General features: G+C 58.5%; 3 protein-coding genes across 4 annotated transcripts in view; 1 reads left to right on the top strand and 2 right to left on the bottom strand.

Annotated features, from left to right (window-relative positions):
• Positions 1–284: 284 nt before the first annotated feature.
• Positions 285–9,793, top strand: FAM83E (family with sequence similarity 83 member E). Of its 2 annotated transcripts, none has more exons than XM_045856447.1 (6): positions 285–493; positions 609–2,317; positions 3,259–3,405; positions 3,788–3,912; positions 6,800–7,244; positions 8,976–9,793. In XM_045856447.1, the coding sequence occupies exons 2-6, from the start codon at positions 1,844–1,846 to the stop codon at positions 9,249–9,251; spliced, it is 1,467 nt and encodes a 488-aa protein (XP_045712403.1). In that variant the 5' UTR covers positions 285–493; positions 609–1,843; the 3' UTR covers positions 9,252–9,793. The 2 variants fall into 2 exon arrangements, with proteins under 2 accessions (XP_045712403.1, XP_045712401.1); XM_045856445.1 differs by having other exon boundaries at positions 286–493; positions 3,259–3,426.
• On the bottom strand, positions 5,002–5,376 carry SPACA4 (sperm acrosome associated 4). Its single transcript, XM_045856161.1, has one exon. The coding sequence runs from the start codon at positions 5,374–5,376 to the stop codon at positions 5,002–5,004; it is 375 nt and encodes a 124-aa protein (XP_045712117.1).
• Positions 9,794–10,144: 351 nt separating the features above from the next.
• The window catches only part of SULT2B1 (sulfotransferase family 2B member 1), a 31,467-nt gene continuing 18,023 nt past the window's right edge, over positions 10,145–23,588 (bottom strand). Inside the window, exons 2-7 of the mRNA XM_045856448.1 lie at positions 21,886–22,025; positions 18,447–18,655; positions 16,053–16,179; positions 15,551–15,645; positions 11,899–12,079; positions 10,145–10,364 (exon numbers count right to left, since the gene is read on the bottom strand). Coding sequence (XP_045712404.1) covers positions 10,165–10,364; positions 11,899–12,079; positions 15,551–15,645; positions 16,053–16,179; positions 18,447–18,655; positions 21,886–22,025 — 952 coding nt within the window. The 3' untranslated portion in view covers positions 10,145–10,164. The remainder of the gene's footprint in view (positions 10,365–11,898; positions 12,080–15,550; positions 15,646–16,052; positions 16,180–18,446; positions 18,656–21,885; positions 22,026–23,588) is intronic.

Genomic DNA, 23,588 nt, shown 5'->3' with positions numbered 1-23,588 from the left:
TCTAGCGGTCTAAGGCGTGTGCTCCGCTGTGCTGGGCCTCTGCACCTGTTGGACCCTTGCAGCCCACTCTTGCGGAAACCCTACCTGCTGAGAGGCCAGGTGTCAGCTGTTCCCCGCACCTGCTTCCCAGAATTAGCCACACCCTGTGCTCCCCTGCCCAGCGCTAGGGGCATTGGGCGGTGCTTGGACAGGGAAAGACAGGGAAGTGAGGAGGCGGGGCTGTGGTGGGGAAGGGATGTGTGGGAACAGGTGAGGCCCTCCCCCTCCCACCGAACCTGAGTCTGGCTGGCCACTGGCCTCCTGGGAGAGCAGCCTGGTGACTGCATGCTCCTGGGTCTGGACCTCATACCCTGGGCTCCACACCTCAGACCTCCCTTAGGGACCTGCGTGGGCCCTCCCTTGTGTTTACACAAGGGGCTGGGTTCCCAGGATCTGAGGGCGACGCCTGATGAATGAGGCCAGTCTGCCGGAAGAGCGGCCGAAATACAAGCAGGTCTGAAGACCCGGATTATACCGTCCCCCTGAAAAGGCAAGGGGAGATTAAGGGGGTGGGGAGCTGGCCGGAACCAGAGGGGACCAGGCTTTATTCCTCTTCTTTCTCTTTGCAGGGCTGGTCGCTGTTCTCTGGAGGAAGTGCTTGGGTGCTGGGGTCGGAAGGCGGGGCTGCTGGGTTGCACAGGTCAGGGGGACAGGGGCTAGGTCAGGAGCCTCGCACAGAGGGGTTCTTACCCTTACTCCAGTAGGAATGAGTGGACAGTCAGCAGGAGATAGTGGGATTCAGGCCAACGGGACGGGTCAGCTCAGCCAGGAGTCAGCATAGATCAGGGGGGCAGCCAGTCCCACGGACGGTGGCCAGTGAGTCCGGCCTCAGCCTGGATGGCTTGTGGAGAGCATGGGCTGGTGCCACGGTGATGAGTCCCCTCGTGGGGTGCATGCTACACTGTAGCAGCCTGAGCAGGGCACAGAGGCCAGGCCCGGGAGCAGGGTCCTCCATCCGCAGGGGAGACTGACCCAGTTCCCTGGCTGGGGAAGGGGAAGGGCAATGCCAAGGCTGACAGCTGGAGTGCATTTCCCCAAGGCTCAGAGAGGAGGAACCCGGAGCGGGCAGCCAGTGGGTGCTGGTGAGCTAGCCAGCTAGTTGTTGGGAGAAACAGACCCCCTGCACACAGCTGGGAGTGCCACCGGGTGTTCAGCTGGGGAGACAGTCAGCCAGAAGCGATAGATGCCTTCTAGACAATCAGAGAGACAGCCACAGACGGTCAGTTAGATGTGCTGCCAGCCAGGGGCAGACCGGCTGCCAACTCTCTCCCTTTGGTGAGGGACATCCAGGTGGTTGCAGACAGGCAGACAGCCTGTCCCCAGGAGGTGGTCAGTCAGGCAGCAGACTGTCGGCCAGGACAGGTGGGTGGTCAGCCCGTCCAAGCCTGAAGAGTCCATTGGTGCATCGTGTGCTGGCAGGCTGGATGCCGTGTGCCAGAGCAGAGATGGGCAGCTGATGAGTCATAGAATTGGAGACAGTGCCAGGCGGTCAGCCTAACCCACAAGCAGGGCCAGTTGTGAGGTCGGGCAGATCATCAGGGACAGCTGGCAGGAAGGTCAGAGGGCCAGCCAGTCATGGTGGCTGGAGACTGGCAGGCAGTTGGTCTGCACGGCACTGGGCGGTCAGTCATTCGGGAAGTCTGTCAGTGAGCCGGGACCTCGCGGGGAGCCCTTTGGACTTCCCTAGGGCTGTCCTGGGGGCCCTGCACAGGGTCTGCCCACAGCAGACGCCACATGGTCAGTGCCTCAGACACAGGCAAGCCCTCAGACACCCAGCCTCCAGATCCTCCCACCGGGTGGCCCGATGGCGGCCTCCCAGCTTGCGGCACTGGAAGGAGTGGATTCAGGGGCCGAGGGGCTGCCCCCGACGGAGACCAGCCTGGGCTTCCTGTACTCCGAGGGCCAGCGGCTGGCCCTGGAGGCTCTGCTGAGCGAGGGTGCGGAGGCGTTCGAGGCCTGCGTGCAGCGTGAGGGGCTGCAGCCCTTCCTGAGTGGGGATGAGCTCCGGGGCCTGGCAGCAGCGGCCGAGGACTGGACAGCAGCCAAACAGGAGCCCGGCAGGGTGGCGGAGGGAGCCGCGGTCGCCAATGGGGCCTCCGGCAGCCTGACCTACTGGCCCGGACAGTCAGAGGAGCCAGTGCCCGTGCTGCGGCTGGGCTGGCCAGAGGACTCGGGCTGGAAGGGCATCACGCGGGCGCAGCTGTACACCCAGCCACCCAGCGAGGGCCACCCACCCCTCAAGGAGCTGGTGCACCAGGAAATCCAGGCCGCCTGCAAGGTGGGGGCAGGGCCTCAGGGGCCTGGGGTCTCTTCCATGGACGTTCTCACGTGCAGACTCCCAGACCTGGGAGAGCGCACATCCCTTGGGACTGGGGCCAGTCCACACCCCCAAGACTTCATCTTCCTCCTCTCAGATGTGAGGGTCCCTTGTTTTCTCCCGGGGATCTGGGTGCCCTCAGGCATCCATGTCTTTTGGACCTAATCAGGACCCCCGCTTGGCTCAGTTGTCTGCTCCCCCCCGCCCCCACCCCAGGGAGGGCCCAGATGTCTCCCTTGCACCCCACACCCACCCCGGCCAGCCTGTTCTTAACAGATTTCGTGTTGGCCAGCTCCCATGCCAAGTACTGGACCTGGGTTAACATGTAATTCTCACCAGGACCTTGTGAGGTTAGGACTTACTACGTCCATTGAAGAGATGGGGAAACTGAGGCATGGGAGGCCAGGAAGTGGCCAGGCAGAGACATGAACCAAGGCTCTCTGACCCGTGGGTCAGGGCTCATTGCCACTGCCTTTTCCAGCCTGTGAGATCCCAACCCTCGGTCGCCCCCCGAGTCCCCGGAAGTCCCCTTGCTGACCTAGCAGGCCGGCCCTCCCATCTGCCCCGCCCCCTCAGAGATCCCGGCACCCCTGGATTCCCAGGTGTGCAGCTTCCCACAGCTCGCTGCAGAGGCTTCCAGCCCACCGACCCCTGGAGCAGGGCCCCCATGTAATGTCACAGCTCGGGGGATGCCATGCACCATTGTACACATGTGACCGATGGCGGTTTCCCAGCAGCTGGACGACTGTCCCTTTCTCCTTCACAGGCAGGCTCTGTGCGAACACCCCACAGAGGCCAGGCCGTTAAACACTCAGTTTCCAGAGCATGTCACCCCCAGCACCCCACCTCTGAGTGTCCCCCAAGCCCCAGGCTCTACCCACAGCCCCTCTCCCCACCTCCAGCTGGTGGCTGTCGTCATGGACGTATTCACTGACCCAGACCTGCTTTTGGACCTCGTGGAGTCAGCCACGCGTCGCTGGGTGCCTGTCTACCTGCTCCTGGACTGCCAGCAGCTGCCCGCCTTCCTGGCGCTGGCCCAGCAGCTGGAGGTGAACCCCTGGGCCACTGAGGTAGGGGCCTGGCTGCAGGGACTGCTGAGTCCCCTTCCCCCCCCCCCCGGTGCTGGGGGTACCAGAGGCAGACCCTCCCACGGGGTCCTGGGTCATCGAGGTGGGTGCCAGCTGAGAGGGTCCCCTGAGATAGGATGCCCCAGGCATTGGGGGAAGCAGGGTGGGCCAGCCACAAGGGTCCCTCTGAGTAGAGGGAATCTCCAGGAGACCCGTAAGGCCCAAGATTGGCGGCTCCGGGGAAGCTGGGACAGACCTTTCTACAAAGCCATGGGGCCCCCAGGTAAGACCAGCCTGGAGGGACCCCAACTGCATGCAGGTCCCGTGAGGTTAGCCTGAGCAAAGGTGTGTCCCCACCTCCCAGAACCTGGACATCCGCGTCGTGCGGGGCTGCAGTTTCCAGAGCCGCTGGCGACGGCAGGTGACTGGCAGGGTACGGGAGAAGTTCCTGCTGCTGGACGGCGAGAGGGTCATCTCGGGATCGTACAGGTGAAGCCCCCCAGCCACACTGCCCTGGCCACACTGTGTCCTGTCCCCAGCTCTCCCGCGGCGTGCTCAGAGAGCACTTGGGTCCTAGCAGGCTGGGGCAGGGGGCAGCGATCTGGGAGCAGCCGGCCTTGGTTCAAGGCCTTGCTCTGCCAGTTACTAGCTGGGCGACTATCTCCACCCCTGTGGGCCCCCGCAGAGCAGGGTGACGTGATTAGTGACCGGAGAGTAAGGTGTCACCACAGAGGCGCTCTCGAGTTTGGGGCCAGATGACCGTGGTGTGGGAGAGGGGCTCTCCTGGGCGTTGTAGCTGTGTCCCCGGCCTCTCCACCCAGCAGATGTCGGTAGCATCCCCTTCCCCAGGTATGACAACCCAGAACATCTCTAGACATTCCCAGGCACCCCCCATGACGGGCAGAAGTGCCCCCTGAGTGGAGGGCCGCTGCCCCAGACCAGTGGTTTTAGCCTTCAGCATGCTCCAGAGGGCTTGTTAACACACAGATTCCTGGGCCCCACCCCCATTCAGCCTGCCTGGGACAGGGCCTGGGGATTGGCATTTCTAGCTAGTTCCCTGGCGACGCTGGGCTGCTGGTCCCGGGACCGCCCCCGGAGGACCGCCAGGGTCAGGGCCGAAATGTTTCCAACAGAATCTGCCTTCCTGGCCTCTCGGGAGGATTCCTCGAGGTGATGCTCCCTGGCGTGTCACACACACCAAGCACTTCAAAAAAACCCCCAAAAGATGTGCTTCGTAAATACCAGCTGGAGTTTATTATATTTTTTACTATATTTCATTGACTTCAAGGTAGCACCCATGAAAGGAAGCATCCCCCCAATCAAAACATGGAAAGTTGTGGGTCTTAGGACCAATGAAGTACCGTAGTGCCCTCACACCCACGGGGCAGGGCCCCCACCACTAGGGCGGGCCTCAGGGTGCGTCACGGAGCCCGCGTGCCTGGTGGGCAGGCCTGGAAGCCAGGGCCACACGGGGTCGGCTAGGGCCTCTGGCCATTTAATGGGGGGAGGGGGAGGAGGCAGGGGCACGGGGAGCAGCAGAGCCTCGAGACCAGTCCCAGGCCCTGTCCTCCAGGCCGGTCACAGCCCACGGAGCAGCAGCACGCCCAGCGCCAGGCTGGTGGGGGTCCCCACCGGCCAGCTGCCTGCAGGGACCGGGGCCCTGTTACACAGGTTGCCGTAGCAGCAGGTGGAGACCAGGCTGTAGGTGACGCCCTGGTAGGTGACAGGCTCCTCGCGGCCACAGGAACTGGATTGCACGCAGCCCTTGTTGATGATGGGGCTGAGGCCGGGGGCCGTCCCCTGGCCCGTGAAGCAGTCCTCGTCGTTGCCGCAGTTCATGGGGATGCCAGGGCAGCTCAGGGAGTCGGTCAGCTCACAGAACAGGCAGTTCTTGGTGCCCGTCGTGCCTGGGGGCAGAGCCATGCCCAGCAGCAGCAGCCAGCTGAGGACCATGGTGGCCTGGCGGTGGTGCCAGTGCCCGAGCCAGGCCGAGGGCGCCTTGGGCCTCGCAGAACTGCTGAAGGGTGCTCCTCACGCCCACAAGGCTTGGGCCCCTGGCTCTGGGCTCCTGCTGTCAGCACGTGGCGTGTCCTCGGTTCCCAGTGCTCTGAGTCCCTCTCAGGAGCTTTGCGGTGACCACGGATCTCAAGTCCCCGGGTCTCAGAAGCTTCTTCCCCGGGACAGAGACGAACCAGTGGCTGCCGCCCAATAAGATGCTTTGTGGAGTGGAATGGGGTGACCTCACAGACCCTTCAGGGCTCCCACTGGCCACTCTGGGGGTGATGTCATAGGTGGGGGAGGGGTGTCACAATCTGAGGGACAGGCTGGCCCGCTGACCTGTTAGGGAACAAGGACAATGCCACTCAGCTGAGGCAAGAACGCTCGGGCCCAGCGCTTGCCTTCCTGCCCACTGAGTTGTCCGCTCCGCTGGGTGCTGGGCTCCGGGCGCTGCGTCTGCCGAGTGCCCCTGGTGAGCCCCCTTGTGCAGGTGGGCAGACTGAGGCTTGGGAGGAGAAAGTGGTGTGAGCTCAGGTTGACTTAATTCCAAAGAGGGCATTTATTGAGCACCTACTGTGTGCGAGACTGGTGCTAGATGATTTCAATAGCAACCACTACAATGGCAGACTAGTAGGCTTCCCGTGATGGGCGCCGTGCTGGGCGCCGTGCAGGGAGCTCGACCCGTGTCCTCTCATGCGCACCTTCCTGCATTCCAGCTCCATCTGTCGGATGTGCAGACGGGCACCCGGAGCAGGCACAGCCAGAGCCTGGCACACAGCAAGTGCTTAATAAATGGGGGTCCTTGTAGGAAGCAGCTGAGTCTCAAAACAGTCCCCACCTGTGTCAGAGAACAAACCCTGTCTCTTTCCAGAGGGGAAACTGAGGCGTCCCTCAGTGGGAACAGGATGAGCCCAGGTTGAAACTCACGTCTGATTCCAGATGCTAATTTACGTATCTTTTTTTTTAAAGATTTTATTTATTTTTATTTGTAGAGAGGGGAAGGGAAGGAGAAAAAGAGGGAGAGACACATCAATGTGTGGTTGCCTCTCACATGCCCCCTACTGGGGACCTGGCCCACAACCCAGGCGTGTGCCCTGACTGGGAATTGAACCTGCAGCCCTTTGGTTCGCAGGCCAGCACTCAATCCACTGAACCACACCAGCCAATTTACGTATCTTAACATGCTGTCCTCATGGAGGAGGTACCTTGGTGGCTCCCATTTTACAGAGGGGCATATTGAGGTGGGAGTGTGGCAGGATTTTCCCGAAGTCACGGTCACACAGCCTGCCCTGTGACTAGGTGAGGGATGGGTGATGGGGGCCAGGCTGGGTCTCTGGGGCCTCACGGAGGTCCTGACCGCCCTCCCCATGCCACCCAGCTTTACGTGGAGCGACTCACGCCTTCACCGAGGCCTGGTGACCCTGCTGACCGGCGAGATTGTCGACGCCTTCAGCCGTGAGTTCAGGACTCTGTACGCGGCCTCCTGGCCTCTCCCACCCGCGCCCACTCCGGGCCCCTTCGTCAGCACCCTGGGGGGGCTGAAGCTGGCCCACAGCCCTCACTGCGTGGCCCGCCGCCTCTCCGTGGCCCCCGTGTCACCGCCGCTGCCTGATGTCTCACCGCTGGCCCAACGCCTGGCCGCCTGCCGAGTCTTCGGCAAGGACAGGCAGGAAGCCCCGGCCATTCCAGGGCCGGCACTGAGTGACATCTTGAGGAGCATCCAGCGCGCCCGGACCCCCAGCGGCCCTCCAGCCAGGCCCAGCCGGTCCCTGTGGGACCTGAGCCGCCTGTCCCAGCTGTCGGACTCCAGTGACGGTGATGAGGTGAGACCTGGTGGCCATGAGAATGGCCGGAAGAGGCCCAAAAGGGCGAAGGTGCTTGTCCAAGGTCATGAAGCTGGGCTGGAGGGTTCCTGCTCTTCTGAGGGCCTACTATGTGCCTGGTCCCGGGGAGGTGGGGGAACCAAGCTGTTCGTGAGTTTCTTTCTCTCTTTCCTTCCTTCCCTCCCTCTCTCTCTTTCTTTTTAAGATTATTTATTTATTTTTAGACAGATGGGAAGTGAGGGAGAAGAGAGGGAGAGAAACATCAGTGTGTGGTTGTCTCATGCCCCTACTACTGGGGACCTGGCCGGCAACCTAGGTATGTGCCCTGAATGGGAATCGAACCATTGACCCTTTGGTTTGAAAGCTAGCGCTCAACCCACTGAGCCACACCAGCCAGGGCTGTTCACCTGAGTTGCTAATCATACCACCTGTTTCCTGTACCCACACTGTGTGCAGCGCACTCGGTGGCAAGGAGCAGAAGCCCTGAGAGCCCTGAGTGCAAATCGCACCGTGGCTGTGAGAACCGGGCGGGGTGGGGGTGGGGTGGGTTTGGTTGGGAGCCTGCTTTCTCTGAGCCGCTGTGTTCTCCTAGCGAATGGCCAGAGCGGTCGCTTTGTCCTCGGTTTGCTTGGGAGGAGAAGTCATCAGAATGAAATGGACCCATAGTCGTTCTATGATAAATGCCCCAAATGGAATTTGTTTCACCACATCCTCCTGCCAGGGCAGTGAGGCCAGACGCCCGCCCTGCGCGTGGCTGTGGATGGGAAAGCTGAGGGCCAGCGAGGCTGCGGAACTCGCCGAGGCTGAGACCACGGTCTTCTGGTCTTCCGAGGCCCCTTCCCAGGCACCAGGCCCCACGCCAGCGCCTTCGGGATCATGGCTAAATTCAACCTTTGCCACAGTCCTGGGAGGTGGATGGTGTTATGGCTCCCCACCCACTCATTTCGCAGATGGGGAAACTGAGGCACTAGGGAGGCTTGGAACTCAGCCCTGGTTGCCTCCCAGGTGGGGCTTTGAAGTCCTCTGTGTGCTGGCTCCCCAGATTTGAGGGTCATGAGCTCAGGGGGTCCCTTCTCCCACAGCTGCCTAGACACTGAGGTTTCAGCAGGGCCTGGCCCTTTCTCTGAGGCCCCTGGGCAGAGCCTCGGTGTCCTTGGCTGTACGGTGGGGCGCTGAGAGGACAAGAGACTGGCCCTGGATACAGGCTGACCCGGGAGACCGGCCCTCTGGGAGCTGTGCCCTCTCTGAGCCTGTTTCCCGTCTGCTAAGCGGGAGCTAGAGGCCTGTCCTGAAGGTGAAGGAAAAATTTCTCAGGAATTGCCTCCCTGGTCCCAGATGGGTGGGGCGGGGCCAAGGTCCTCACCTCCACCTGGTCCTCGGCTGCCCTCACCCAGTGTCGCCTCCCTTGGCAAATATTTGCTCCCCTGGGGGAGCTGCTGGCTCCTTCCTGTTCCTCCCGAGCTGCAAAGCGGCCCACAGGTGGGACACCCCTCCCAGCCCCCACTGGGAGTCCCAGGCCGCCCTGCTCCTGTTCCTCCTGGTTCTGGAGCTCGGAGCCTTCTCACCTCCCCTCAGAGTGTCACGCCCTCTTCCCTCCCCTCCGCCTTCTGGGTCGTCGCTCCCTCGTCTCACCTCCTCTCTCTCATTCTCCGTGTGCCTTCTCTGGCTTCTACCTGCTCCCCGAACTCCGCCCGAGAGCCCGCTCTCACCTCCCTCTCTTTCCCTCCACAGCTCAGGAAGTCCTGGGGCTCCAAGGACACCCCAGCCAAGGCCCTGATGAGGCAGAGGGGCACCGGGGGCACCGCCAGGGGGGAGGCGGATTCCCGGCCGCCCTCCGGGCCCCAGCCCTGGGGCGGCCCCCGGCCCCTCATCCCTGCCCGCCGCTTCCGCTACCTGTCCCCGACCCGAAGGAGGTTTGGGGACGATGCTGCACCCAAACCCCCGGGACCCAGAGGCGGCCGGCAGCCAGACTGGGCCACCGGGGCAGGACTCAGGGGGCGACCCTGACAGGAGCCCATGCCGTTCTGGGCTGGCCCGTCCCAGGAGACTCGAGGACAGTCTGCCCAGAGCCCCCACCTCGCCTCCGAGTGTGGGAAGCAGAAGGGATTTTCTCCCACTTATTCAGGAACGTGGGCAACTCCCACGCCCACTTGACCTCAGTGTCGTGGTCTAGAAGGTGCGCACACTGTCTCCATGAGCTGGGATCCTGGACAGTGGACACCCCACCCGGCCTCATCGGAGCCCCCCCCCCAGGGGAGGTCTGGCTGAGCAGCACCCATGCTGGCTTGTGTGGGTGGACGATGGGGAGTCCCCCGGGATGCACTGGCTCCAGAGTGTGAGCTCAACTGAGGGGAGGAGAGACCCCAATCCAGGGAGCAGAGCTGAATAATGGGGGACTGGGGATCAGTGGGGACACAGCTGCTGGGGACCAGCTCAGGGTTCTGGAGAGGCACTGGGCAGATGCTGGGACAGTTTTGTGGGTGCTCAGGGGTGAGTGGTTGGGGTTCCCTTTTACCTCTGCTCAGAATACACCTGCTTCATGTCAGAAACTCGCATTTCCATGGCCTAGCAGGAGACCTAGGAGTCCAGGCCGCTGGCCCCTCCTCCCTCAGACCCAGGAGACCAGGCCCCCAGCCCCTCCCCCCTCCAACACTGGGGTCCTGGTCCCTGACCCCCTTCTTCCCAAGGACCCAGGAGTCTTGGCGGCAGCACTCTGACCATGGGGGAGTCAGGTGCCCAGAGCTGCTGGGCTTTGGCATGCCAGGTGGGGAAGAGGGCCTCGCCCTGGGGAGGCCTTGTTGCCGGGGGAGGATGGGGACCCAGCCTCCGCCCGCACTCCCGCGCGCCCCCTGCCGTCCTCCCGTGGCATGCCCCCTCCATAACACAGCCAGGAGCCGGGGCAGGAGCGATGCGTTTATTCTCAAGGTTGTGGAGAAGGGTGCTCGGAGGCCCGCTCTGGGTTGGGGCTGGGGTCAGGGCTGGGGTCCGGGTCCGGACTGGCATCCTCGGGGTCCTCATCCCAGGGGAAGGCCGGCAGCCCCCGCATCCGCTCGCGGTAGACACGGTCGAAGGCCTGACTCTGCGCCACGGTGAAGTGGTTCTTCCAGTCTCCGCAGACCCCTGGGGTGGAGGTGGGGGTGGGGGTAGGGGTGGGTCGTGCAAGGTGAGGACCATTGGGAGCACCGGCCCAACATCCCAGCACCCTGTTTCCCACCTCTGGAGCTTATGCCAGAGGCTCCATCCTCCCCCCACCCCTGCCCCATTTCCATTTTGCCCCTTTCATGCCTGTGTTGCTGACTCGAACACTGGCCACGGAGGACCTGTCCAGACCCCTGGGTACCATCCCTGCCCCCTGCTCATCCAGCCAGCAGACCACTTTCCTGCCCCCACTTTACCCTGACACCTTCAATCTCTGCCCAAAACACCCGCCTCCCCATCTAGCCTTCCCGCACTCCTGGCGCAGCCCCTGGGGTCGTGGCCCCTGTGCCCTGTCACTAACCTGAGGTCTAGAACAGGGCCTCCTTGCCCCCGGGCGTTGCCTCGCCCTCTACGGCTTCCACTACTGCGCTGACACTGGGAACCGCGCTTCCCTTGCCTTCACTCACTCACTGGGGCCATGTGTGCTGTGGAAGGTTTTTGACCTTCACAGCAACCCAGCAGGCCAGGGGCGGGGCCCTGCTACCCTCCCTCCCTCCCCAACCCTCCGTGTCCGGGCCTGGGATTCCCCCAGTCTCAGGTCATCACTGGGCTCTGCCCCTTACCTGGAACCCTAGGGCCAATGTCACTTGGGTGACAGCATTTTGAATGTTAGCAGGTGCCTTCACCACATATTCCGTGACACCCCTAGTGAGGTCTGAGGGGGCTCCCTATATCGGGCTGAGTGATGACTGCCCCCCCCCACCCCCGCCAGATGTCCTCGTCCTAATCCTTGGAACCCACTCAGAGGTGACCTTCTGTGGCAAAAGGGACTTTGTAGATGTGATTAAGTCAAAGGTGGGGGGAGGATGCTGGTTTATCCAGGGGGACCCCACTCCATCACAAGGGTCCTCGTAAGAGGAGGCAGGAGGGTCAAAGTCGGACACGAGGCTAGGCTGCAGACTTGGGGGACCGAGGGAGGGACCCGGAGCCAAGGAACGCGGGCCGGACCGGAAGCCGGCCCCACATGACCGGAAGCCGGAAAGGCAGGACCCACGCTGCCCTAGAGCCTCCGGAAGGAACGGGAGCCTGCTGACAGTGTCTGTGCAGTCAGACTGACTTTCAACGTCTGAGCTCCGGAATTACGAGAGTAAATGTGTGTTTTCAGCCACTACGTTTGTGGACATTTGTTACAGTAGCCACAGGAAACTAACACGTTTCCGGCCCTCACCAGTCAGGCCACAGCTGAGTGTGTGGGTAGCCCACTCCGTTCAGAGCCGCCTGGCCTTTCCTTCCCATTGGCAGCTCTCGGGGGTCGGGGGTGGGGGGGGTGAGGCCTGGGGCGACAGGCACGCTCCCAGCACCTGCTGCCACCAGGCCCCTGCCGAGCCCCGTGTGTGTGCGCGCCCAGAGCCAGTGTTGAGTCCACAGTGACGCTGTGAAGGCAGTCCTGCTCAGGGCACCTCCCCCCAATTACAGCAGGGGCAACTAAGGCCCGAGCCACACAGCAGTCCTGTACCTTTCCGGAGGAAGGCCCCACGGCGCTGGTCCAGCAGGCTGGGGGGCAGCAGCGTGAAGTTGGACATGGGATTGGCCTTCATGGCTTCAAAGGCCGAGTGTGCCACCACAGAGGCCAGCGCCTCCTCGCTCAGCTGCCAGCCCAGGAACTGGCAGACACGCCGAACGGAGCCGGGGAGGTCCTGCGGGCAGAGGGGACGGGTCAGGGTGGCTGGCAGAGAAAGGGGATCCCAGGCGAGGAAGGAACCCCAGACCCAGAGTTTGGATGTCGGAGCACCAACCCAGACTTGGCTGTGGGGCTCCACACTGCTTTGCCTAAGTTTTCCCAGGCCAAGGGGTTGGGCTATGGCCTTGGAGGGTTCTGTGCTGGGAGGGAAGGGGTGAAGCAGGGTCAGAGGTCACAGCAGGGGTCAGAGGTCAGCACCTTATGTGGAATCACCCTCCTTGAGGTTAGAAACGGGGTGTCAGCCAGTCTGTGCCCCAGACCAGTTCCTCCCCCAGATCTCCATCCCAGAGCAGCCCCATGGCTCACCCAGTCACTGACTGGGCCAGACTCCTGGCCTGGCCAACCCCCCTCCCCTCCCCCCTCTGTCTCTGTCAGTCACCAGCCCCACCCCTCCGCCCTTGACTCTCTCTGCCACGTCCCCTGTGTCCCTATAGCCCTGGCACTGGTCAGACCTGATTCTCTCTCTATAAACCCTTGCCCCACTTCCTCCCTGGCCTCCCTGCCTCCAGCGCCCCACACCCAGACCTGAGCCTGCTCCCAGCCTTCCTCTGGCTCCCTGGTGCCCAGAGACAAGAGTTCCAGTCTCCAGGCCTGGCTTTCAAGGACAGGTGTAGTGGCCCTTCTAAGGTGCTCCCCTCTTCCCAGGGGCACACCATCCCCTGCACCGTCCTCCCCCTTCTGGGCATGGGGCTGCCAGGAGGGCCCTGCCCCCACCCCCGTCGCACCTGGCAACCCTCCCCATCCAGATGCAGTGCAAGGACCTCTGGCCCGTGACCTCCACAATCCAAATCACTGCGGACTGAGCACCTGCTGTGTACCCAGCCTTGGTCCAAGCCCCGCAGGTGCATCTGCATTGATCCTGCCCATAGCCTTGCAGAGAGATGCCAGCATCTCCAATCAGTACACGGAGGCTCAAAGAGGGGAAGACACTTGTCCAGGGTCACACAGCCCTCCGCTCCACCTCTCGGCCTGCCCCCATCTGTGCCCATCCAGGACAGCCAGCCTCCTGGTCAGCTCCACCCGCGCCTCGGCCCCAGTTTTCCAGGTCATGCCTGGTTTCATAACCACCCAGCCCTTCATCCTGTCGAACCACTGACGTGCCCCAGAAATTCTAACAAGTTGGCAGTCCCTCACACCCAGGGGCAGCCCAGATGCTCTGTCAGGCTCCATGGCCCAGTTTTGGGTTTGGAGAAGAAAGCTGGATGGAAAAGGCGGAGGAGGGGTAACTCCAGAAATCTTTTCAGGATCTTTCCATCAAAAGACATTTACCAGGATGAAGAAAAAGAAACCACCCATGGGGCCCAGGGGCTGTGTGCCTCAGACTCTCTCTAAGTGATAAACCCCCATTTCCTCCTCTTTATTTATTTGTTTATTTTTAGCAAAAGGGGAAGGGGAGGGAGAAAGAGAGAGAGAGAAATATTGGTCAGTTGCCTCTCACACACACCCTGGACCAGGGACCGAACCTGCAACCTGGGTATGTACCCCAATTAGGAATTGAACCAGCAACCTTTTGCTTTACAGGACAACACCCACCCAAGTGAGCCACACTGGTCAGGGCTGTTACTGCCTCTTAAAATGGGAATAATAACACCATTGGGGTGAACCATATAAAATTACCAAATGTCAGCAAGTTCAGGTGATTCCGTGCCATGGTAGCTCACCTGCCTGCACTTGGTGAGGATTAAATGAGATCGATAACCCATGTGTAGCATCCGGTGCACGGGGTTTGCTGTTTCTGTTGTTACTAATCAGGCCCTTGCTCAGAACCTGATCACTCTTACTTTTTAAGTATTTTTTTAAAGATTTTATTTATTTATGTTTAGAGAGAGGGAAAGGCAGGGAGAAAGAGGAGAGAAACATCAATGTGTGGTTACCCCTCACATGCCCCCTACTGGGGACCTGGCCCACAACCCAGGCATGCACCCTGACTGGGAATCAAACCAGCAACCCTTTGCTTCACAGTCCGGCACTCCATCCACTGAGCCACACCAGCCAAGGCAGAACCTGCTCCCTCTCACTTTGCACACTATGCTAATGTTCTGGCATCTAACCCGCTTGGGTGGTGGCAACAGGCCGGTGCTGGGTACTGTGGCCCTCACAACAGTGCTGTGAGGGTGCATTTCCCACCCATTTTAAGGATGAGACCTCTGAGGTTCTGAGATTTGAACTGCTTCCCTGGACACCAAAATCCAGTCTCTTCCCACTACAAAAAGTACTGACAGAAAGGAGAGCCCAGAAAATACACGAAGGGTACACAGGAGAAGGAAACATTCCTGGGGCCGTTGGTGAAAGGACATGTACTGGGAGCGTCCCTGGCTTTGGGACTCTGGGGACAGATTAAACACCTAGAACAGCTGAACACATTTGCTGTGGACTATTCCAGCTAGAAGTCCAGCATCCTCCGTGCAGCTGGACAAAGCCCTAGGCATTTCGAATGGCCCCTACCTCCAGGAAGCCCTCCCTGATTGTTCCAGCCAGAAGGCGTCTCTCTCCAGGGTGCCTGTCCCAGGTTACCCAGACAGGATCCCAGTCTAACGCCAAAGTTGTTTTCTCCCACCACTTCCCTCGGCCTTTCAGGTCCCAGCCACCAATGAAGGTCGCCATCCACGTGCCACGGTTTCTCGTGATGTCGTCGATCCCATCACCTACCATGCTCAGAGTCCACCTAGGGCTCCCACCTACTCAGAGAAAAGCCAAAGTCCTTACTGTCTGCCTTCATTTCCCACCCCACCCTCACTCACTGGGCCACGAGGCCTCTTTCCAATCCTGGGACTACATCAAGCACGCTCTCACCCCGGGACCTTTGCACTGGCTGGTCTCTCTGCCCAGGACACTTCCCCAGATACCCCCGTGGCTCCCTCTCCTCCTTCAGATCCTTGTTTAGCTTAAGTATTATCTTTTCCTGAAGGCCTTAACTCCCCTGTCCCGGCTGGTGTGGCTCAGTGGACTGAATGCCAGCCTGCAAAACAAAAGGTCACCAGTTCAATTCCCAGTCAGGGCACATGCCTGGGTTGCAAACCAGGTCCCCAGTAAAGGGGCGTGTGAGAGGCAACCACACACTGACATTTCTCTCCCTGTCTCTCTTCTTCCCTTCCCCTCTCTCTAAAAATAAATAAATAAAATCTTTTTAAAAATTGTCACCTCTCCTGACCACTCTACTTAAAAGTCCCACCCACACATTCTTTGCCTTCCTCTCTTTCCTTTTCTTCTTAGCTCTTTTCCCCAACTGCCATCTATTTTGTTTATCTGTCCATGGCCCCTCTCCCGCTCACGGGCTCAGGGACCCCATTCTGTTCACCACTGTGTCTCCAGTACCTGGTGCATCCACAGCAGCAGAGTGGCCTTATGGAGGGGAAGTTGGGGGGGCGTGAGGAGGAGAGGAGTTGGGGAGAAGGGGGTACTGTGTGAGGCAGGGGCGGGGAATCACCTTCTGCAGCTCCTCGTAGGTGATAAACAGGAAGTTGTCTTTGCCCTGCATCCGAATCCAGCCTTTAATGTGGTCGAACCAGGAGCCGAACTGCACTGCGGGCAGAGGGGCGGAGGGGTGAGGGCCAGGCAACAGGGCCACCCCACTGGGGCTCTGAGGGACCTGGCTAGCCCCCATGGTCCCTCCGAGAGGGATGCCTCCCCCTAGCCCCTCACATCTGGTGCCCCGTGTCTCTCTCCCTGTCTCTGTCTCCATCTTTTCCTACATTTATTTCTCTGTCTGTCTCTGTCTCTGCCTTAGTCTGTCTCAGTCTCTGGTTCTTGCTCCCTGTTTCTGTTTCTCTTTGTCTTTGGCCTCCCTCTCCCCCTCCATCCATCTCTCTCTGTTCCTCTTGGTCTCTATAACGCCCTGTCTCTCTGCCTCTCTCCCTTCCTCCGCCCTCCCCTGTCCCTGTTCTCTGGTCTGCTAGAGGCTCCCGCCACACTCTCTCCTCTGTACTCACCTTCGCCTTTGAGGAAGTTCTGCAGGAACTGGTCAGGTGTGCCGGGGTCCTTCAACTGCCCGGCGATCTTGGAGTAATGATACAGCGACACCACCACGTCCCGGGGGTTCCGGCCCATGTAAATCACCTGTACGGGGATGTCAGGGAGAGGGGAGAAGGTGTTGGACACAGCCAGGACCCCAGCCCCTGTAGGCTGTGTGCCTCGAGCTCCTGTCTTCTGACTCTGCAGCAGGAAAGCCTCAGGGTAGACTTCACAGGGGACTTCCCAGCTTCCTGGTAGCTTGGATCATTTCAGCTCATCCTAGACAGAGGATGGGGAGACCTCCCTCCAACCACATTCTAGGAGGAGAGAGAGGCTGTTCCTGGGTCAGGTGGAAGGACTGTTTGGCTTCAGGGAATGAAGAGTGGATTAGAAAGGTATGGAGTTCAGAATGGGGGTGATCAGGGTGACAGGTGTTGAGCAAAACAGAAGAGAAGCTGCCCCTCCTTCCTGTTCCCAGAGCCAAGGCCCCAGTCTCCTTCCCTTCCTCCTCCCCAGCCCCCCAACCTCCATGCAGCCCCAGTGGCTCTTTCTTCACTCAGAGCTGACCCGCCCTCCTTGGCTCTCCAGCTCCCCAGGATCAAATCCCCGAGCCTGGGCCTGCTGCTGTTTAAGGCCCTGATTGCCTGGCTCCAATCTGTTTACTGTGTTTACATTCTGCAACCAGCCCCCTCAGTCCCATTAGATATGTCCTTTTCTGTCAACAGTTTCCTTTCACAAGATCAAGGTCAGCCACATGGTAGTCAGCCATGTAAGTATATGTGGCCAACTTCCAACAAAAACCCTGGACACCAAGGCTCGGGTGCGAATCCCCGGTGGGTAATTCCCTAGGCTTGTTGTCCCTCGTCATCGCTAGGAGGGCTAAGCGCTGTCCACGGGAGTCCCCTGGGACAGGCAGTGGCAGCTGGCACCAGATCTCTGCCCACCCCACGTGCCTCTTCCCTCTGTTAAGTTTATTCATTTTTTTTATTTTTTAAAGATTTTATTTATTTCTCTTTAGGGAGAGAAACACGGATGTGGGAGAGAAACATCCATTGGTTGCCTCTCGCATGCCCCCTACTGGGGACCTAACCCACAACCCAGGCATGTGCCCTGACTGAAAATTGGACAGTTACTGAGACGATGCCCAATCCACTGAGCCTCACCAGTCAGATCGGCTCCTCTGCTGATCTTAATCTCTGGCCTTCCACTGTGGTAACTGCAACTGTGAGTGTAACTAACTCTGAGTCCTTCTAGTGGGTCCCGGAGCCTGAGGGTGGTCGTGGGGCCTCCTGGGCTGCATTCCCTGTCCCATCTCTGTCTCCACTCACCTCCTGGGTGACCCTGGCTTTAATGACTCATTTCATTATCTCTCTGCAAATCACAAATATATGTGCCCAGCGCAGATCTCTCCTGTCAAGTCCAGATCTGTCCACCTCACTGCCCCCTGGCACCCTCCACTGGGACGTCGATGGGCCACCGCGGGGCTCCCACCTTCCACCGAGCCTCTCCCTGTTCGCTCCCGCTCAGCCCCATCCTCCCACTTCCTGCAGTCAAACGCGGTGGAGACAATACCCCTGACTCATCTGTTTCTCTTACACACCCACATCCAATCTGTCAGCAAGCTGTCCTGGTTCTACCTTCAAAATACAGCCCTTTTTCTTGACTTCCATGGCCACCACCCTGGTCACCTCCATCCACGCCTCTCACCTGGTCTCTCCCAAAGTCCGCCTCCTCCCTGCTTACTGCCCTCGTGGCGACGGGCGGTTTCCCATCTCTCCAGCAGAGGGCGCCAGTGAAAACCCAAGTCTCCAGTCTCTGCTCAGAGCGCTCGCCGGCTCAAGTTCCCGCCACAGCCCACAGGGCCCTGCACATTTCGGCCCCCGTCACCTTCCTGACGTCATTTGCACTCCTCTCCCCCTCTATCACCTGGCTCCAGTCTCCCAAGCCGTCTCGTTGGTCTTTGGGCACGTCACACCCAGTGCAGGGCCTTTGCACCTGCTCTTCCTCTGCCTGGAATTTTCTTGCCCCAGACCGCCGCACCCCCTCACCCCTGCACCCTCTGAACTCCAACCGGCTTCTTCCTTCACCTCCCAGGTGGTACATACTCAGATGGGACCTTCTCACTGGGGCCTCCCTTGCCCACCCTACTCACAATAGCCACGCCCACCCCTGACCTTAACCCTCACCCTCTCCTTCACGACATCAAGTTTTCATCTTGGACACAGTCAATAGTTGCCTTATTTATTCCATCTATTCTCTGCCTGTTCCCCTTTAGAATGTGGGCGGGGCTCCCTCAATATGTGCTGAATTCATCATCCGTTAGTTATGCCCTCCCCCAAACACACACCTCCCATCCCTCCCTCCCCCTGCACCTTGGCCTTGGAGGTGAAGAAGGACTTCGTGAAGAGCTGGATGGGAAGGTGGGAACTCATGAGGCGGGGGTTGGACTCGTCCGGGAGGCTGAAGGCGCCCACGACGGTCTCGCACCAGGGCGCCCGCTGCCATATGGGCACCGAGCGGACCCAGGAGGGGTCGCCGTCCTTTATGATTAAGCTGAGGATCTCGATCATCCAGTTGGTGCCTGGTGGGAGAAATTGGGCAAATTAGTCGGAGGTGGAGAGGGGTGAAGAGAGGGGATTTATCATGGTTGCGTTTATTGCACAAATGGCCACGTAGTTGGTGACGCAGATTCCTCACAACCAGAGCAAGTGGCGGGGTTGGTTATCTCTATTTTCAGAGCAAGAAACTGAAGCTCAAAAAAACGAGGTCGCTGGCCCAGGTGGCAGAGCTCGGAAGGTGGTGCGTGGCAGAGACCGGCTAGCTGTCCACCCAGGCTCGTGCCATTTTCCTACCGGGAACATGACGGGACTACACAGCTTCTCCTGCAGCTGCGCGGGGCCATGTGACTGAGTTCTGGCCAAGGACGTACAGGTGGCAGCCATGTGCAGCCATTTCCAGGCCTGGCCCATAAACACCTCCCACGTCATCTGCACTCTCTCGCTCTCCTGTCTGCCGGCGGGATGCAGAGACACCAGTGGAAACTGGGGCTCCCAGGAATGGCTGAGCCACAGCCCGAAGGGGTGGGGCTGTCTGAGATGGCCGGGTCACCCCCCATCCCGTCCGTGCCCCCCACCCCCACTTCCCTGCATCCCTCCTGCACTGGCGGGAGTTCACAGGGTGAAATAAAGCTTCTATTGGGTCTAGCTTCTTAGATTCAGAGGCCCATGGCTTAGGGCGGAAGGACTTGCCAATACATAGGGGAAGCTGGAATTGAATCCAAACTCGGCTCTTTTCACGGCCCCTTTCTGGGAGTAACGCCCTGGTTGTGTGAGAAGCCACAAATGACATGTAGATGGAAGGGACCTCATTCATGACCCAGGTCACAGGTGTGTGGATTCCAGGATTCTACAGGCAAGTCAGTCCAGAAATAATAATAATAAATGTTAACAATCACCTATTACTAGTATTATATTGTTTTAGATTCTAACAACCACCCTGTGCCAGTCTCAGTGCGTGGCCTTGCCGCCCCAGAGCCACACTGTTGGTTGATACTGGGACTCAACCCCGCAAACATTCCTCCTTTGCCAGCCAGCGCAATATCACGCTCTGTCAGTAGAGGGCGCTGGAGTACCCTTGCAGGTGGATGGGGTTTCTCTTCCCGGTTTTTGTGGGCTCCTCTCTGCCCGGTCCAGTGATGGACAATGACCGGCAGTGCAATGGATCCAGTGACACTTACTCCGCCCCCCCCGCCCGCCCCTGTGCCTGCCCCCGCGCCTGCCCCCAGCAAATTTCCTTGGAATATCTGCTTCAGCCACACAGCGTGGGGCTGTTCCCTGTATTGGCGCCTCCTGTGTCCATTGGAGTTCTTGTGACCCTTTGGTAGTTTAATCCCCTGTTACTAGTTAATAAATTTTTGTGTGTGTGAGTGTGCGGTCAAATAAACAGAACATGCAATTTACCGATTTACCCATTTTAAATGGGAAAATGAACAGAACATAGAATTTACCAGTGTAGCCATTTTAAATGTACAGTTCAGTGGCATTAAGTACATTCCTGTGGTTGGGCGAACCTCGCCGTCCACATGGCTTCACACGCAGCCCACTGTTTGGGGAGCAGATTTCGACAACTTGCACGGAGGGAAACTTGGTTTATCCATCAAAATGGTTTGGTTATCCACCAAACCTTTGACCAAGCAGGTCCATATCTAGAAGTCTATTCTCCATGTAAAAAAATACGTGTGCAAATGCATGTGTGTGCCTGTGGTGCACACACGAGATAGGGGATTGTGCATAAAGTTTAGGTCGTGCATCCAGGCACAGGATTGGAGCCTAGTACCCACTAATCAGCAGGGGGCTGCTTAAGAGGAGCCTTGCTAGCATTATGCTGAGTGAAAGGACATGTATTGTGTGATTCCTTTATATAGGGTGTCCAGAACAGGGAAATCCACAGAGAAAGTAGATTAATGGTTGTTGGGGGCTTGGGGACAGGAATGTGGGGGTTGGAAGGTGATGGCTAATGGGAACGAGGTTTCCTGTTGGAGGGACGAAATCATTCCAAAATCAATTGTGGTCATGGTCGCACAACTGTGAGTACAGCCATAGAGCTGCACACTTTATTTATTTATCTTTATTTTTAAAGGTTTTATTTATCTATTTTTAGAGAGGGGAAGGAGGAGAGAAAGAGAGGGGAGAGAAACATCAATGTGTGGTTGCCTCTCATGCACCACCTACTGGGGACCTGGACCACAACCCAGGCATGTGCCCCGACTGCGAATCGAACCCGCAACCCCTTGGTTCACAGGCCTGTGCTCAATCCACTGAGCCACACCAGCCAGGGATGAACTGCACATGTTTAAATGGGTGAACTGTCTGGCATGTGAATAGTATCTCAAAGCTGTTACCCCCCAAAAATCTTCACAGAACTCCATGCTGAAAGGGTGAATGCCATATTTTGAAATTTTTAAAAAATATTCTGAGAAAAAAGCCAACCCCATCATTTTAGAGAAGAGAAGGCTGGAAGTTGTCTCTCCTCTCACTGAACCCTCTCCGAAGAATTTTGAACGAAGTCACTGCACAGCCTGCCTCCCTCCCTTCCTCCCTTCTACAAATATCTATTGAATATTTATGATGTGCTGGGCACTGTTCCAGGCTGAAAGAACACAGCAGTGAAAAGACAAACTAAAAAATCTGCCCTTGTCACCCTGACTGGCATGGCTCAGTGAGCTCAGTGTCATCCTGCAAAGCTAAAGGTCACCAGTTCGATTCCCAGTCAGGGCACATGCCTGGGTTGAGGGTCAGGTCCCCAGTAGGGGGTGTGCGAGAGGCGATGTTTCTCTGGCACATTGATGTTTCTCTCTCTTTCCCCCCCTTCTCTAAGAAAATAAATAAATAAACTCTTTAATAAAAAGGAAATATTTGCCCTGTTGGTCCTCAGGGAGTTCACATTTTAGTGGGGAAACCAGAGAGTAAATCAAGAGATAAAATGCAACACAGCAGTTGGTACTGTTACGTGGAGTCAAGAATGAGGTTACTTAATGGGACAGAGAGGAACAGGATGGGGATGATATTTTAGCCACTGAGGTCAGCAAAGGTCTGCCTGGGGACGTGACTGCTGACCTGAGGCAGGAGAGGGGTCTGGGGAGAGGGTCCTCTGGGGTGGGGGGGGACCTGCCAGTGCCAAGGCCAAGTCACCCCGCTTTGAGCGGACCCAGCCCCCCTTTCCTCTTCCCATTGTCTTCGGCGTGCCCTTGTCGCCCTCTGTCCATGCCCCCCAGCCCCAGCCCCACTCCACCCCACCCAACCCAGCAGGTACCTGACTTGGGGTAGGTGACCACGAAGATGTCATCGTCCCGCACCTCGGCGTTCTCGGCGCTGCTGATGCTCTCGGGTGAGTAGACGGCCAGGGGGAAGGGGATGCCTTTGTACCAGAAGTATTCACCTGACAGCTTCTGGCTGCAAGAAGGTGAGGGAGACACCATGAGAATCGGGAAGAGGTGAGGACAGAGGTCACCTGGGCGGGTGCAGGGCCAGGGGCCTGCACTGGAGTGCCCTCTAAGGTCCCAGGAGCCTATAGGGTGTCCAGCTTTACAGCTGAGGTCACCGGGAGACACGGTGGTGGAAAGCAGCAGAAGAATCTCCGGGCGGGAGGGAGGGTGAGCAGGGAGAAGGGTGAGGAGCACCCTGCTCACTACTGGGACCTTGGCAGGGGGCTTCCTCTGCGCCTCCTTTTTTCATCTGCACAGTAAGGATGGTTTGCTGAAACCTCGAGACAACACTGTGAGGCGACAATGATTATTATCCTCATGTTGTGGAAGAAGAAATAGAGGCACAGAGAGGTCGTATGACTTCCCCAAAGCCACACAGCTGGCGGGACGGAGAGCCCTTCACCTCTGCAAAGTGGGGCTAAATGCTTTCCCACACACTGACTCTGCACCCCAACTCTGGAGGAAGACCCTAAGCCACGACCCCATTTTACCAATGAGGAGACCGAGGCCAGAGAAGTCAGGTGCCCTGCCCACCTCTGCGCGGCCACAGAGTGGCGCAGCCCACCCGCTGATGCAGACGCGAGGGTCTTCAGCTTCAAGCCCCTTGCTCGAGTTGCTTTTCCAAACCCCCTGCAGCATGTTCACATGCCCACGTACAGAAGTAAAGGCGTCTGAAGTGGGGTGTTTTAAGAACTCTGGGTTCAATCCGCTGTCCTTTTCTCTCGCAGCCTCCCCTCCCCCTAGTCTTCTGTCCGTGGATAGGGATGCGTATTTGGGGGACCTAAGGTGGAGTTGAGTTGGGGAACACATTTCACTGGGACACAGTTGCAGGGGTGGGGTACTGATAAAATTCACAGTCATGTCTACGATGGTTACAGAGAGCCTGCCGGGTGCAGGGATTGAGCATAAAGCTCGGGGACCGCGAAGTCTCGCGTTCCAGGGCACCGGGCATTGGAAATGTATGGTGAAGGAGGAGACTCGTGTTGGAAGTGTGTGGATCCAGAAGCTGGAGTGTTATTTTTCTGGAATGTTTGCACTGGGCATCAGCCTTCAAAACGAAGCAAGTTGCTGGGATGTTTTGTCTCATTCTGATTAACGATCCTCTCTACCAAAGGTTATTGGCACCTCAGGGAGACCCCCCTCAAAACGACATCAGCTTCAGGCCCCACAAAACCTGTATCTGCCAAGCCTCAGCTGCTACACCTCATGACCATCCGTTTGTGTCTTTCTCTTTTTTTCCGTTTATTTATTCATTTTAGAGTGAGGGGGAGGGGGAGAGAGAGGAAAATAACCATCAATTACTTGTTCCATCTATTCATGCATTCATTGGTTGATTCTTGAATGTGCTCTGACCGGGGATCGAACCCACGACCCTGGCATGTTCTGAGGATGCTCTAACCAACTGAGCCACCTGGCCAGGGCTATTTGCGTCGTTCTAGAATACGTAGGACAATACAGTGAAGTGGGAAAAAATTGTAAATAGGTTATATCATCTGTGGATTTTATTTCAACATAGCAAAGAGGATGTTTC

This window comes from Phyllostomus hastatus, unplaced genomic scaffold (assembly GCF_019186645.2).
Source record: "Phyllostomus hastatus isolate PE091 unplaced genomic scaffold, TTU_PhHast_1.1 phas_scaffold_1224, whole genome shotgun sequence".
NCBI classification, from domain to species: domain Eukaryota; kingdom Metazoa; phylum Chordata; class Mammalia; order Chiroptera; family Phyllostomidae; genus Phyllostomus; species Phyllostomus hastatus.
The sequence above is the reverse complement of the archived record's forward strand: the minus strand, read 5'-3'. Positions and strand labels throughout refer to the sequence as shown.